At 43.8% G+C, this 16,808-nt stretch overlaps 1 protein-coding gene across 6 annotated transcripts in view; it reads right to left on the minus strand.

Annotated features, from left to right (window-relative positions):
- The window catches only part of TSPAN4 (tetraspanin 4), a 504,940-nt gene that overhangs the window by 58,644 nt on the left and 429,488 nt on the right, over positions 1-16,808 (minus strand). For all 6 annotated transcript variants that reach the window (XM_033155489.1, XM_033155472.1, XM_033155466.1 and 3 more), the window contains one exon: positions 1,822-2,013. In XM_033155489.1, coding sequence (XP_033011380.1) covers positions 1,822-2,013 — 192 coding nt within the window. The remainder of the gene's footprint in view (positions 1-1,821; positions 2,014-16,808) is intronic.

A 16,808-nucleotide genomic window follows, 5' to 3' on the forward strand; every position in this document is an offset into this window, starting at 1 on the left:
GACAAGATGACAGCTTTCCTCTCCAACATGGCAGGGTACAATTTAAGGTGTGCCGTACTTCAAGAAAATCAAGAAACAATGGGAACAAAATTGCCTCTAAGCTAACTTTCTTCTGCCTCTCATTTTTAGCTTTCAGCCTGCTCTAAATTGTGCTGACTGGAATGATTTAATGGGAATGACTGCTCCAGAATGAAAAGTAGCATTCAGTTCTGCTCACTGCCCTAAACTTTAACAAGAGGCAAAGGTTGCTAAGCAGCTATTTCAAACATGAGAGATGGGAGGGTCACCCAGGTCAAAGGGGGAAATTCAGCTCACTTGCTATTGTCAGCCCCAAAATCATAGAAAAATTGTTTTTCATTATCTATGACTGAGAAAGTACTCCAAACTCCATGTGATTTTAAAAATGAATTATAAACAAAATACCATAATTGCATAAAATACACAACAAAAAACAGAAGGAACTCTCGTGAAACCCCATCTCATTTTGGCTCCCTAACACTACATGATATTTCACCCAGTGCTTTTTTTCTTTAAAAAAATGTTTAGGGGTACTCTCATTCTGTCTGAGACTCAGGAAACACCATGACAGGAAACGAGGCTGTCATCAGGGGTAGCAACGGAACTGATGGTTCACCGTGCTAGAGAAGAAACTATCTTTTTTTAAAAAAAGAATTAGTTTCTTCTCCTATTAGATTCACAAAATGTTTAGGGGTATATGTACCGCTGTGTCCCCCCATGAAAAAAGCAATGATTTCACCTATTGCCACATTACCACCCAGTTCTGATGATCATATAAACTATGATTAAAGCAACTGAGAATGAGCCATGTTAATTCTTAAACTCCTAATCCTCTCTCCTCATCTATATGAGAGAGGCGAGGACTGAAGAACAACCCACAGCTCTGCATTATGTTTGAATGTGGGGAGGACTCTCTTCAACCCTCACTCAACTTACACATTCTTTTCTTCCATGATCATTCCAGGAAAATTATTAAAATATTTCATATATTTGATAGTTTAAAGCAAATCATAGATAAGAACTAAAAACAGGACAACCAGCTCTACAGGATTGCCATTTTTATCTTTATATTAGTGATGGCTATGGTTTATGAAATAAACAAATAACAATGTAATAAAAATTACAGTTGTTGTACTGTATGTATCCAGATTACTGATGTGCTCCCACTTGCATCTTTAAATGTCTAAATTTATAAATTTTTTCATTATCTAGCTCAAGGGTTAAGAGTCTTGGTTTAAGTTGCCATTTTGTTAGCTAGGTGGCTCTCCTAGATGCACATCGGCATGTACCACATCATCCATAACTGCTTAATATGTATCTTGAATGTCATTCAAGGAGAGCCAGTGTGGTGTAGTGGTTAAGAGCAGTGGACTCGTAATCTGGTGAACCGGGTTCGCTTCCCCGCTCCTCCACATGCAGCTGCTGGGTGACCTTGGGCTAGTCACACTTCTTTGAAGTCTCTCAGCCCCACTCACCTCACAGTGTTTGTTGTGGGGGAGGAAGGGAAAGAAGAATGTTAGCCGCTTTGAGACTCCTTCGGGTAGTGATAAAGTGGGATATCAAATCCAAACTCCTCCTCCTCCTCTTCTTCATAATTAGTGCATTCTAGGTGCATATGTCTTACCCCAGACAAAAACAGTTAGCTGTTTCTAGCATATGGTGTTGAGGTGACTGTGCAATTAAGAATGCACAGTAACCAACATTAAGAAAACACTGTGCATCAATTCAATATCAACCCAAGCACTCAGAGGCCACAAGGCAGGATGCAGGTAGGCAGCAGAACCACCATTATGTTATACTCACACTGAGCAGGAGGCACTTGTTTTCTTTGATGGCTCCTATGCACCCCACAAAGCCAATGATCATTACAAAAGTCCCCGTGATGATCAGCAGATTGGCAGCTGACAGGGAAGGGAAGGAAGAAGAGAGGGTAGCGAAGTTCCCTTGGGTAACTGCTAGCCATATGCCAACTCCAAGGATCCCACAGCCTCCCAGCTAGGGGAAAAAACAAAAACAAAATGAGACATAAGATTAGACAGTTGCACTTCCAAGGAAGCTATTATCATAATCATCACCACCAGTATCCTTCATTATCACTAATAGCAGACGTAGCAGTATCCAAGAAGTGCAAAATATAGCTGTAATTAGTTTTACAGTTATGCATATTTCTATTCATCGAAATCACACAGTGCACATAGCCTGGTAGAGTATCATCCATTAGGACTGATGCACAGTTATGCTGGGTGCATTTATGAACATAGTAAGCGAGAGACTCTGATCCCTTAAAGCCTTCACATGAAAGAGACAAGGGAGAAAGAATGAGCAGGAAGTATGGAAGTGTTGTGATCACCCCTCTCACAGGCAAGATATGGAAATTTGGACTAGTCTCATGAAGAAAGAGTGCCACACAGCTGGGATTGGAAATTAAGCCCAAGGATTTCGACAGAGTGCTTTTGCTCAAATTGACATTTTTTGCTTAAAGGACATGCACACACTGAGAGAAGCTAATGAAGTCTTGGTGTAGCTGGAGACTAAAAGAGAGTCACAAAATAATGAAGGCAGTTCAGATATTTGGAATTTCAAGGCAGTAACCAGTTGCAATCTTGCTCTCTGCTGTTGGCAAATAATGCACAGATCTTTCCTCTATTATTCCTTTCCCAACTGAGGTGTGTGTGTGCCAAGGACAGTCATATTCTCAAAACTGCTCAAGGACTGGATTCCGTCCCATCTCATTTCCAACAGGAGGTGTGTCTTCAAGGAACCACCAGTATGAGACTCTTTCAGAATCCAGTACCATTATCCAAATCATATACTGTGTATGCAAGATACAGGGCTGGTAGCTAGCCTTGCATTGCAAGCTCCTTTACCAGGAAATAATAAAGCTGCTTTTCAAGTAAGAGATGGTACCGCAGGCTCATACTCTCGATCTGGTTGTGGGGAGAGTTTCATGGATGAGAAAAATGAGGGCAGAGAGCAAATGTGACCTTCTCCAGACACTCATCAAAGACAGCTCCACATACAGCACATTGCAAGGCTTGTTGTAACTATGGCTTCTGTCACCATGGCCAGAACTACCCTTTTCCATGAATGGGCACAATTGGGACATCACTTAACCTGCACAAAGGTACTCCTGGCCACAATGCCCAACTATAATAAATAATAATTTTTTTATTTATATCCCGCCCTCCCCGGCCAAAGTCAGGGTGGACATCCAGGGTCAAGAACTAAGTCCAGGAGCACCCCCAAGCTATGAAACTGTGTTTTTAAGGGACATGCTATCCTAACCAGTGTAGGTGAAACCCCAGTTCCTAGACTAGCTGTTTTACTGAATTAATTTGGCACCAATCAGAGTATTCATCCTACTATGAACAGCAGGTTTGTAGGGGGAGGTTTATGATTCCAGCTAGAACCATGGCAGGGGCAAAGACTTAAATCCCTCTTTTCTCATCGCCCTCATCCCCATGCAAGTTATTTGTTTAAAACAACTGATCCGCAAGGGCAAACTAGATGAGTAAAATCATGTCTGGATTAGCCTTCAGTCAATGTGTGCATCTAGTCTACACAGCAAACTTTGATTAATTTGTGGTTTATAATGATGAGCAAATGCTAACATTTCCAATGATTCATATAGAAATGCCAAAAATTAAGCAGAAAAAAACAAAATAAAAGGGATTTTGCATGAGACCAGTCACACAGAATAATGCCATTTAAGTTCCTTGCCTTTCAAAACTGAGATTTAGAACTGCACATTACCCATCTCAAAAGGCCAAAAGAGAAACTATGCATGCAAGACAGATGTGCCATTTTCACTCAAACAATAGAGAAAGTATTAACTAAATGTCTGCAAGAAGGGCATGGGTTGTAAAAATAAAGAAGGCGTCATAGAAAATCTTTAGAATTAGAGGATGTTAGGAAAAAAGAAAGCCAAGAACACATCATATGACTATTCAGACAATTACACACATAGTATTTACACACACGATTCTGTCTGAACCAGCATACCCTCCAACATTTCTCTGATGAAAACAGGGACTGATCAGAAGGTTGGTGGTTCGAATCCCTGTGACAGGGTGAGCTCCCGTTGCTCGGTCCCTGCTCCTGCCAACCTAGCAGTTCGAAAGCACGCCAAAGTGCAAGTAGATAAATAGGTACCACTCCAGCAGGAAGGTAAACGGTGTTTCCATGCGCTGCTCTGGTTCGCCAGAAGCGGCTTAGTCATGCTGGACACATGACCCGGAAGCTGTACGCCAGCTCCCTTGGCCAATAAAGTGAGATGAGCGCTGCAACCCCAGAGTCATCTGCAACTGGACCTAATGGTCAGGGGTCCTTTTACCTTTACCTTATCCCACCCATATATCTGGATTGCCCCAGCCATTCTGGGCAACTTCCAATGTATATAAAAACATAATAAAACATTAAAAACTTCCCTATACAGGGCTGCCTTCAAATCTAAAGGTTGTATAGATACTTATCTCCTTGGCTCGGGAGATGCTATATTAACCATTAATGTCTTAAGTATATTCTTGAAACAATTATATAACTAGATTGCTGCTAAAAGTTTTATTATCATGGAAGAGAAAAAAAATTATTGGTAAAATGCAGTCAAACACATTCTGTGCACTAAAATATGTCCTCTACCACTTCCCCTGATAAGTGTATACTAATGAGAAATGTACAGTTGCCTGATACTACACTTTGAAATCTATGAGGATGGTGAGGTCTGCCAAGTTGAGGTGGCGGCCTCTACTTAGTAGAATGCAATGTTCATACAAAGATTCCTCTGAGCCTCCTTGCCTTTAAGAAACATAAACATTTATCCCTGAGCCTTTTCTAAGGACTATTGGGCCATATGAAAACAACTGCTTTTCATGCAGTTTCGTTACTCTTTATGTACATTCTTAAAATGTTTATTGTGAATAGTTTGGCAGGTACTGCATGTAAAGGATGTCTGCATGTCTTGGGTTCCATGATCAATGCAGATGGTAACAGCAGTCACGAAATTAAAAGATGCCTGCTTCTTGGGAGAAAAGCAATGACAAACCTAGACAGCATCTTAAAAAGCAGAGACATCACCTTGCCAACAAAGGTCCGTATAGTTAAAGCTATGGTTTTCCTCAGTAGTGATGTACGGAAGTGAGAGCTGGACCATAAAGAAGGCTGATCGCCAAAGAATTGATGCTTTTGAATTATGGTGCTGGTGGAGACTCTTGAGAGTCCCATGGACTGCAAGATCAAACCTATCCATCCTTAAGGAAATCAGCCCTGAGTGTTCACTGGAAGGACAGATCCTGAAGCTGAGGCTCCAATACTTTGGCCACCTCATGAGAAGAGAAGACTCCCTGGAAAAGATCCTGATGTTGGGAATGATGGAGGGCACAAGGAGAAGGGGGGGACAGAGGATGAGATGGTTGGACAGTGTTTTTGAAGCTACCAACATGAGTCTGACCAAACTGTGGGAGGCAGTGGAAGACAGGAGTGCCAGGCGTGCTCTGGTTCATGAGGTCACGAAGAGTTGGACACGACTAAATGACAACAACAGCAGCAGCAGCATGTAAAGGATACTAGAAGAGGGATTTCTGGTCAGGTGGGACATTGGTAAGAAATAAAACAGCAAGGGACTTTGAAACAAACACAGAAATGTGCTAAAAAAGTTTTGTTTTCAGGGTTGTCTGATGCCTGTCTGTTTTGATATTTTACCCTTGACATCCACGCTTCTGCGATTTATGGATAATTGTGCTCAGTTATTAATGCATTGCCCTCCTCCGAACCTTCCGCTAGTTCCCCACCATTTCTTGTTTGCAGTGCCAAACAATTCACAGAAGAGTGATGAAACAATGACTCCTGACAGTTTTCAGAGCTTGCTGCTGTGTGGAATAAAACAAAAACCAAACCTCTAACAGGGCTGGTTTTGATAGCTTTACTGTCTTCCGGAAAGCCCCCAAATTGTCACGGTGAAAGGAGACACTAATCACTGAAACAAAAGAGTGACAAAAACAAAAACAGAACTGCTAAGATGGCATGATATATTAGCAAATAAGTACCAGGCCTATATTGATTTTGCAGGAAATGTGTGAAGCAGGCCCTGTTTATCAAAGATGACACCTTCGGCTAGCTTCCTGATGACGGCAGCATTTATCCCACCTTGAATTAAAATACAGCAAGTTCTGAATGCTTGTACTGAATAATTATTTTTGACACCTCCTCTTTCCTTACCCAATTACAGCAGATATACTGCCACTTCTCTTCCTTATCTTTATTCTCCAGACAGCCTGAAGAGGGGTAACACAAGAAGGACTTTCATGTAAGCAGGGCAACTCTTCTTCATTGTGAGCTGCCTTGGAGTTGCCAAGAGGTGAAGGAGAGCCTTCATTTTGAAAAGGTGAATTGTTTTCTTGAAAACGTGTACAGGTAAACTGGTGTTGACAGAGTCTTTCCTTTTTCCTTTTTTATTTTTTTTTAAAAATTCTTAGAACTCAGTTTTTCTGCTGGTGGATTGGTACCTTGCTTCATGTTTTAGTATGGTGTTCTCTTTTTTATTGATGCTGCTGCACTTTGTAGATTGGGGTGGCTAACCTTTGTGGGGCCCATAGGCACAGATGGAATTATGAGACAGTGTTGTGAGCGCCACCAGCTCTGGTTAATTCCCCTCCCATGAGTTCCTGTATCAAGCACATGAAAGCACACATGTACGGAGAGGGCTTATGATGTGATGTTCTAAATGGTTCCAGTTACGGGTAGGTAGCCGTGTTGGTCTGCCATAGTCAAAACAAATAAAATAAAAAAATTCCTTCCAGTAGCACCTTAGAGACCAACTAAGTTTGTTCTTGGTATCAGCTTTCGTGTGCATGCACACTTCTTCAGATACACTGAAATGGAAGTCACCAGACCCTTAAATATAGTGAGGGAGTGGGGAGGGGTATTACTCAGAAGGGTGGTGGGAATGGGTGATCAGCTGATGGGTGTGGAAAACCTGTTGATGACTGTTAACGACTGCAATTTTTACAGGGTATTACAGGGAAAGGCAAGGGGTGAGATGGCTAAAGATAGCTTTGTCATGTATAATGAGATAAGAATCCAATGTCTTTGTCCAGACCAGGTTTCTCCATGGTTTTAAGTTTGGTGATTAGTTGCAATTCAGCCACTTCTCTTTCCAGTATAGAAAAGCTATCTTTAGCCACCTCACCCCTTGCCTTTCGCTGTAAGACCCTGTAAAAATTTCCCTGTGTGCGTGTGCACATGCATGTGGCCCGCCACAAGTTCTGAGAGACAGTGAACCGGCCCCCTGCAGAAAAGGTTTGCTGACCCTTGTGCTAGAGTAATCACCAAGTAAGCAGAGCTGGTAAGTGGGTAAGCCAGAGAACAACTTGAAGATCAAAACGTTCACCTTGTTTTTAAGACAAGAATTGCAAGTCACCAAGAATCATTTTCTGAGCCAAGGAATGACAAAACTCAGCTACATCTCTAGAAGCAGACTTGCTTCACCTATACATTAAGTAAACCATGAAATCACTGCTTTGCACACCCATCCCTCTTACACACTGTGGCGTTTGCCCTTCCTAGAGAATGTATGAATGTGCAGGAGTAAGTAAAGGGTTAAGTGGCTGACCCTAGGCGGACCAATAAACAGAGGGAGGAGGAGCTAGGGGCAGCTGAACAAAGGCAGTTGGTGTTAGAGAGTTGGTTAAGGGCAGTTGACTGAAGCAGATGGTTGGTGGGTGGTTGGTGATTGTGAGGGTTGGTGGTGAGGTAGAGTGGTGAGTGTAGGATCAGAACAGGGTTGAGATAAGAATAAGTATATACCAATGTAACCAATATCTTAAGTTTGTTGATGTTTTAAATAAACACTTATTCTTTTGTTTAAAATCACACCCTTACTGTGACAGTGATTACCAGGGAGGGGATCCTGGTTGGTGGCAGTGAAGCGCCGTGGTGGCACAGGGATCAATAGTCCATTAAACGACCGGGGACCCTGTGTGATCGCCACACACACAAACATTGGGGCGGGGCTGGGGGGTTGCAGACTTAGAGATTCTTGGTTATTAAACAAGTTAGAAAGTAAATTATTCAGGCTTCGATTGATCTTGCACTACTGTAAACAGAGTAATCCCAAGTAACTTCAAATATAAGAATTCAATTGGGTGCTTCAGTTCTGCACACATTTTATAATATGGTGGTAGAAATTGCCTCATTGTTCATCCTAACGGTCTTTGTGCCCCTAAGTGGTCTTTATTGCTTTTATTGTCTAGAAAATGCATCTAATCAACAGCTCCTGGGTTTGTTATCAGATTAGGATCCACACACACTGCAGTGCCTTCTCATTTAGCTTTAAGATTTTTTTTATTTTATTTTTTGCAACAACAGCACACACAAAAACCCAGCTAATACTGGTCATGCATTATACATAAGGAGTTGTGGGGGGAAATCTGTTCTATTCAGTTGTATTTTACATCTGCTTATAGGGCTTAGTTGGAGAATGCAATGCTCTCAGAATAATTCTAGTTAATTTTCTGTGAGCACATTCTACTACAATTTTAACACCAAGGAAAATAAAATTGTCTCTTTCTTTTTACACTATACTGTAATATTATTTCAGAGGCATTAAGAAAGATTTCTAACAGCAATAGTTGGCCCCTTTCTGCTGTTTAGGAACTCTAAATTGTTGTTCCTATAACTCCGCAGGTTCACAACATGCGCTGACAGTCTTAGAAAAAAAAAGTCAGAGCTGTTCATTCTAAGGTGTCAACTTTAACAGAGCAAAAATCTCCTTAGAAAAATACTTTGTTTCAGGAGTGGGAAGCTGCACACAATCAAAAATACTTCCTCTTTACGCCCCAGGTTGTTTTCAGTTCATGTTGTTAGTTACACTTTGTCCATGATCTTGGCAGCTAAATGTTTTCCCTCGTAAAATTGCAACTGTTATATCCTGGACATGGGAACAATTTGGTGCCTTAAAAACACAGCATGGTTTGAGTGTTTTCAACTCAGCAGAAAGCTATAATGACAATGCTTTTAAGTCATGTTACTTCTGAAGACCCTGACGACAGGGGAATCTGTATCCCTCCAGATGTTGCTGAACTCCTATTATCCCTAGCCATTGGCCATGCTGGCTGAAGCTGACAGGAGTTGGGAGTCCAGCAACATCTGGAAGGCCACAGTTTTTCCCACCGCTGCCCTAGAGGGTACATATAGGGAGGCAGTCAACTAAATAGTTGTGGTAGTGTAAGGGTTTGCACGAATGCATCAGAATTTCCCCATTTCCTCTCCCTGCACCATCCCTACATGTGCTCTGGAGTGTCGGGAGACCCACAGAACAGATTTAGAGGGTGAATGATAGGATGAGAAGAGGGAGAGGGTGCACAGCACTGACGGAACGTCATCCTTAGCGCTACAGTCAATACAACACATAGTGGGCAAAGCTAGACACGGCAAGCAACACCTTCTTCTGCTAGCCTGCCTTGTTCCTCATGACCTGGTGACAGTAACAGCAGAACCACCTTGAACTGGAGGTCTGAAGATGAGGCCTACCCTATCGTGGACTCTGTGTGTCCACAGTACATAAGAGTCCTCTTCAGGAGCAGAATTGAACATCCAATTGGACAGGGATGGGGAACGTATGCCCCTCCAGATGTTATTGAAGTTCAGCTCCAATCATGCCTGGCCACTGACTATGCTGGCTGCGGCTTGAGGGGAGGTGGAGTCCAAAGCATCCAGAAGTTTGCAGGTTCCCTATTGCTGGTGTAGTGGGGAACAAGTCACTAGTGGTTCTAAGAAGCATTTCTGCAAGGCAGGGCATGATTTCTGCTAATCCCTCCTACCCTGTGCAGCCTCCCCATGCCTCTCAAAAGCTTCTCTTGGTTACAGGCCATCTGGAACAGTAGCAGATATGGAATAGAGGGGTGCAATTGGTAAATGGGATTGGTGAAAATCAGGTGGCCTGTCTGGCCCAAGAAAAAGCACTTCAGCTAGTGCAGTCACCTTTGAATACAACTATGTATGCGGGTGGTGCTGTGGTCTAACCCACAGAGCCTAGGGCTTGCTAATCGGAAGGTCGGTGGTTCGAATCCCCACGGCAGGGTGAGCTCCCATTTTTCGGTCCCAGCTCCTGCCCACCTAGCAGTTCGAAAGAACGTCAAAAGTGCAAGTAGATAAATAGGTACCACTCTGGCGGGAACGTAAACGGCATTTCCGTGTGCTGCTCTGGTTCACCAGAAGCGGCTTAGTCGTGCTGGTCACATGACCCGGAAGCTGTCTGCAGACAAAAACGCTGGCTCCCTCGGCCTACAGAGCGAGATGAGCACCACAACTCCAGAGTCATCCACAACTGGAACTAATGGTCGGGGTACCTTTACCTTTATGTATGCAACACTGAACATGGCTGTTGGCAAAAGGGAACCTATGGATTGGATACAGGGATCCTGGTCTTCCAGTATCACCTAGTGAACAGAGCAATATCTTCTGCTTACTGCACTCCAAGCTCTAGTTCCTTGGCCTTGTACCTTATGAAGACACTGACCTGAAGAACACACACTTTCCAGGTGTAAATTTACCCCCAGCATCCTCAAAAGCTCACATGAACACAGAATCACATGGGCTCATCATTGGCTGGAACAGTGGAACACATAGATCTTGTTTTCTGCTTGGAATAGTGACCACAGCACTGCTCAACATAACAGTGAAAAGAAGGTACACACACACACACACACACACACACACATGTTGCCTAGAAAGTCTCACACAGCTGCATTTAGTTTCAGAAAGGGAATTCAAGTTTAAAATAAAATGAGAAGACTTCTAAAAAGGAAATGAGGGTGGGGTTAGAGGAAGTTAAACCCCTTCAAGAAAAGATTTCCATTTTTAAAAGGAAGCCTTTACATCGCTAAAAGCAGTGTCAACCCTTCCTTTTAAAAATGGGAATCTTGCCCAAATCAGAAACATTTGCCGGCAAAACAAATGCACATCGATGAGGAGGCAAGCAAAGAAGGACTTTGGAAGAACAAATTGTTTAAAGGCATAAACATGAAACAAACATTGCTTTTAATGGTAGGGAGAGCTCCCCTCAGCAGGCTTAGAACTGTGGCTCAGAAAAACTGCCCCAAATCTCAGAAATAGTTTATTCTGAGTCCAATTCATACCTTAACTGGGAGCATGGCATGGTCCAATTCCTCCCCAACTGTCTGCCTGCCCAACAAGCCTCCTACCCGTCCACCTATGTCTCAGGGACCACTCAGTGAAACTCACTAGCAGTTGTTTCAGAACAAACTACTATGTTATACCATGCATATTTATCTTATACAATTCATTATCACATGACTCAGTGGGGGCCATTAGCTTAGATGGATTTTTAAAAGATTAGAGAAATCAATAGAGGACATGTACATGGAAGGTTATCTGCAATTATAGCAAAATGGAACCTCCACAATCAGAGTACATATACGTGAGAATACCAAGTACCGGGAGTATACAACAAGGCCTTTATGTCCTGTTTACGGGTTTTCCAGAGGCATCTGTCTGGCTATTCTTCAGAACAGGATGCTGGACTGGATGTGTCTGATCAAGCAAAACTCTTATTCTGTTTGGCTCTGAAAACTGACTGTAAAGGAGGCTACCATTGGCTGTGAGGTTTTTGTGTGCCAGGATCTTCCTAGCAATGTGAATTCAATAAAGTGGTTTGGGGGCTCAGACCCCACCTCTGTCTTTTACTCAGTTTATTTGGGGGGGGGCAGGGACATTCATTGTATTTTAGTCTTATCTCCCATGAAATGAGTGTTTGGAAACTGGCCCCTTCCAGTACCAGCACAATTTTGTGAATGGGCAGGCCCTTGATCTCGGAGGTGGGAATGTGCAAGGGTGGGGACAAATTAATAAAACAGCTCTTCTCACTCATCTCACCAAGCTGAAATCCAGTCCTTACTACTGTACATGCAAGAGAACAAATCCCCTTAAGACACAACAGTTAAATCCTGCCATTAGCTAAGATGGTGAGGTTTTTGCACACATCCCCCCCTTAGATGGATTAGATATCTAAACCAGATTGTCTTTTAAGTGGCCATAAGGATCTTATTCAAGCTTGTCTTATTCCATAGGCATCAAGGACAAGAAGTGCGTCACCTTATGTGTTAACACTGAAGTTTGACAGTAGAAATAGACCTAAACCCAAGGACTTCTAAGTAATGGGATCCATGTTTTTGCCACTTGAGATTCACACAGAAATGGTAACAGACGCCTGTTGCTCTAATACATGCTGAAGGATGCAAGACGAAGGAATAATCAGTGTGTGCAAGGGGAGGGGAGGCAATGGTGTCACAAATCAAGTTTGACATGTACTGCCATACAGAAAATATATGGTCCCCACACCTTGGTAAATGTTGCCTCTGGTCCAAAGGTGGGGTGTGCTGGTCCCAAGGGTAATGCAAGAGGCAAGGTCCAAGTCCGGTCCGGTCCGAAGTCCAAGGAGTCAATGAGGAGTTGGTCCAAAGAAGTCAAGGCAGGGTGCAGGGCAGGAATCCAGGCAGGGTCAGGAACAGGAACACAGGTAGGATCTGGCAAGCAGCAATGTTGCTCCCACAACCTGGGGCGGAATCTGACTGCCCTTTTATCTCTGCGGAGGCAATGGCCGGTCCCGATCCCCTGATGACTCACCACCCTGCCTCGTCTGAAGGCGAGCACTCCTCCTGCGAGTACTCAGGTCCCTCCTTCTCTCAGCCGAGTCTCTGCAGCTCAGGAGACGCCGGAGGGTTACTAGACCCAGGGGCTGCCACAGCCTCTGATGACCCAGCTGACTGCAATGAGGTATCCTCAGCACCTGGAGCCAGGACAGGCTCAGGCCCCTGACTCGGCCCAGCTGGTGCTTGTTGCAGGGGAACCTGAGCAGACTGAGGCTCTTCAGGATCAGGCCCCAGACTAGGTTCAGTTGATGCCTGCGGCAGAGGATCCGATGCGGACTGAGCCTCCTCTGGTTCTGAGTCCAAGCCCGAGTCCAAGGCCATCATGTGGGGAGCCCGAGGCCCTACAAAGGTTGCTGGTCTCCAACTCCCATTAGCTTAAGCCGGCCTTTGCCAATGGTCAGGGATGTTGGTAGCTGAAGTGCAGCAACATGGAGGGCCAATTCTTTCCTATTGCTGCTCTGGACAATTGAGACATTGACAAGGCAGCAGCTGAGGTGAGAGGGTTCTGGAGTACAGATCTGACTTTGCATGATAGCCAAGTTCAAGTGGCCCAAGGGGCAAGAATCCTCCAAAACAGGAGCGGAAGGGTCCACAGGCTTGACTATTTCCCAGAAAGGTAAACTGGGACATTGGGAGATTAGGTACCTCTGAAGGAAAGCTGAAGGGCCCATATAAGCAGGCACAGGCAAACACACCAGGCAGAATTAAAGGAGAGACTGGTCACAGCAAGGCAGTGAAAATTCCAGTCCATAAGCAGGTTCAAAGCATAGCCAAGCAGTTCTAAGTAAGAGCTGCTAAACAGCCTTCCAGCTGCCACTTCCTGCCTCCTCTTACAATGTCTGCTGAGAGATGAACTAAAGAAAAAGGGGAAGCTCAAATGTTGTCAAGTGAACCTCAGTTCCAAAGCTGGGAGGGGGGCATTCCTAAAACCTACATTATTTCCTGGTACCCCAGCATTGTACTGCTGCCCTCACATCAATAGCTCAGCTCTTGAGAGGTACAGATAGCCCATAGATGTTTGACAGGCAAGTTTCATAGGTACTGTAGTGCACACTAAAGTGGAACTGTCTACTACTTTTTACTTGACTTACCAGGTATGATACATCTAGGAACATAAGAACCAAACCACTGGACCATCTAGCTCAGTACTGTCTTCACAATGACCAGCACTGGTTTTCTAGGGTTTCATTTAGGGAACATTCGTTGCCCTAACACGAGATGCTGGAGGTTGAACCTGGGACCTTCTGAACGCAAAACAGATGCTCTGCCACTGAACTATGGACCTTTCTACTTGGCTTTGACTTTCATGGGTTTCTGAGGCCACCCACCTGTTGATAATCAGGTTCATTCCAAGTTGTTTCATTTCAGGAAGTCAGAACATCAGCTGCAAGGAGATGAGCCATCTCTCTGGTTGCCCCAACATAGTGGAATGACCTTGCCCAGAAGCCATTTTTATGTCCCTCCCACCTCCGTTTTAGTGACATCCATCTATTTGGACAGAAGGATGGCAAACTTTTTGGAGGCTGTGTTGTTGAAAACTTTTAAAGTCAGCACTGCTCCACTTTTTGGTTTCTAAATGTATTTTGTGTGTGTTGAATAGAGTGCTTTACCATTTTGTTGTAAACTGCCTTGAGGAGTGGGGAAGATGGGTTTCAAATATTTTAATTAATTAAGCAAACACAGACACATATAGTGGGAAGTGTTCCTCGAACTTTGCAGAAGTTGTTTGCAAGCTGTTATGGTATGTTGTGCCAAAGTGGAACAAGATGATCTGTTCCCCCACCAACTGTGCTTTTCCTCCTGCTTGCTTTGCTTCCAAGCCACATTCAACCTCCCTTCCAAACTCATAGCAAGTCAGCCTGGCACGTAGGCTGCACGACCGTAAGTAATAACACATCACACAACAGCTGCTTCTCCGTGACGGGTCTCATGGCGTTAGTTCACAACAAAATCTATTGCTTGCTGTATTTTCCTTTTCACACTCCTTCATTTTGTCCCAGTGTCATTTATTTCTCCTTTGTCCCATTGCATCAAGATTTGCTACAACCCTGAGGAATAGAATGAGTTTCAGATGTATGGGATGGAGTAAATCACAGAGAATTACAGCTGCCACTCCTTGCAGCTCTGAAGATGATAAACAGTGTGTGGTGATTAAAAATTAAAAGCTCTCTGAAACTAATTGTTTAGCCTGCCATCTCACATCCTTGTTATCTGTTTGAAAAATTAGCTTGAAACAAAAAGCTACAATCTGCAGTGCTGATGCAGATTGGTTTTCTGAGCATCAAAACCAGTACATAATTTGGAATTGTGCATAAGAACATATCAACCTCCCTGCAAAACCCAAGTACATCCACATTTTTGTTATGCTTGCTTCCATCAGTGAACAATCGAGGTGTTCAGTGCAGTATCTGCTGCAACTTCCTTGCTTCAGTTTCAGTTTATGTAGCTGTTGGCTTGGACAAGGTCCTTGTGACAATGCAGACAGCAATGTGTCTCCTCAACCCTTGCCCGTCTTGGCGTATTACAGCCTGCCAAGTAGATCCAGAGTGTGGTCAACACATCCTTGCACAAGGGAGTGGTCCCAGCTTATGGTGCAACAATACTTGCAGACAAAACGTATTATCTTGACTCATTTCAATCTGGGTTCTGGGCTGGTTACGTGACTGAATTGCCCTTTGTTGCCTTGATGGATGACACTTATCAGGAAAAGGACAGACCTTGTTTGGGCTTTTGATACTATTAATCCTGAAGTTGAGGCTCCAGTACTTTGGCCACCTCATGAGAAGAGAAGACTCCCTAGAAAAGACCCTGATGTTGGGAAAGATGGAGGGCACAAGGAGAAGGGGACGACAGAGGGTAAGATGGTTGGACAGTGTTCTCGAAGCAACTAGCATGAGTTTGGCCAAACTGCAGGAGGCAGTGAAAGATAGGCATGTCTGGTGTGCTCTGGTCCAAGGGGTCATGAAGAGTCGGACACGACTGAACAACAACAATCATGGTATCCTTCTGAGCTGACTTAGTGGGATGGGTATTGGAGGCACTGTTTTAGAGTGGTTCTATTTTTGCCTCCAGTGTCAGTTTCAAAGAATAGCATTGGGTGTTTGTCTTTTGTCTCCCTGGCAGTTGTGCAGTGAGGTTCCATATTGTGCCCAATGCTATTTAACATATATTTGAGTACATCTGGTACTATTTAGCAAGCCTTCAGGAAAATTATGTGCAGAAGTTCATGTCATTTCATTTGGTGGAGCTATTGTTTTATGTCTTCAAGTAGCTTATTTGCTGTTGTCTTCACCCCTCCCTATTCCATGGAAGCCCTGCCCTGCCTGCCTGGGTGATATAAGAACAGCTCTACTAGATCAGGCCAAAGGTCCATCTAGTCCAGTATTCTTTTTTCACAGGGGACAACCAGATGTCTACAAGAAACCCACAAGCAGGACCTGAGAGCAACTGCATTCTCCCCACTTTCTCAGTAACTAGTATTCAGACAAGTACAAGTTCTGACACTGCCTGACTTGCTTCCATGTCTCCTCATCAGTCTTGGAGAACTGGAATCATGTCAGACTGCTGTATGAAGATCTCATTGTATTGAGCTACAAACAGCGATTTACGAGAGAAATCCAATAGATGTAGCCAGAACTCCAATATATGTAGCTTTGCCTTGGGCTTTGTTCCTGGTTTGAGCTTTGGCCAATGTGCGGTTTACAGGGTGCTAGAAACAGCACAGTGCAATGGACCTGCTGCAGAGTCATTGCCTTGCCCAACTTTTCAGATGCCAATGTATAATTCGGCAGTGCCATCTGCTACAGCTTCGAACTTTATTCTGTTTGCCAATACAAACAATGTTTTGGTGTCCATAAACTTTCACATAGTATCTTTTATAAGACGACCATTTCCAAGAGGTTTTGCCATGGTCTCCCCCCCCCCCGCTACTTTTTAAATAGTTTGCAAAATAGCACAATAATAGTTTTCGTGTGCTTTCATCAGGAACTCACAAAATCCACCCACCTGCTTACCACAGGTGGGCATTCCTGGATCTCTGGCAAGAAGGATGTCCAAGAGCCTAAATACACTCCTCCAAGTTCTTACTTGCACTGCCATTTGGATGAGATAAGGAAAAAAGTCTCT

Source organism: Lacerta agilis, chromosome 1 (assembly GCF_009819535.1).
Source record: "Lacerta agilis isolate rLacAgi1 chromosome 1, rLacAgi1.pri, whole genome shotgun sequence".
Classification (NCBI taxonomy): Eukaryota; Metazoa; Chordata; class Lepidosauria; order Squamata; family Lacertidae; genus Lacerta; species Lacerta agilis.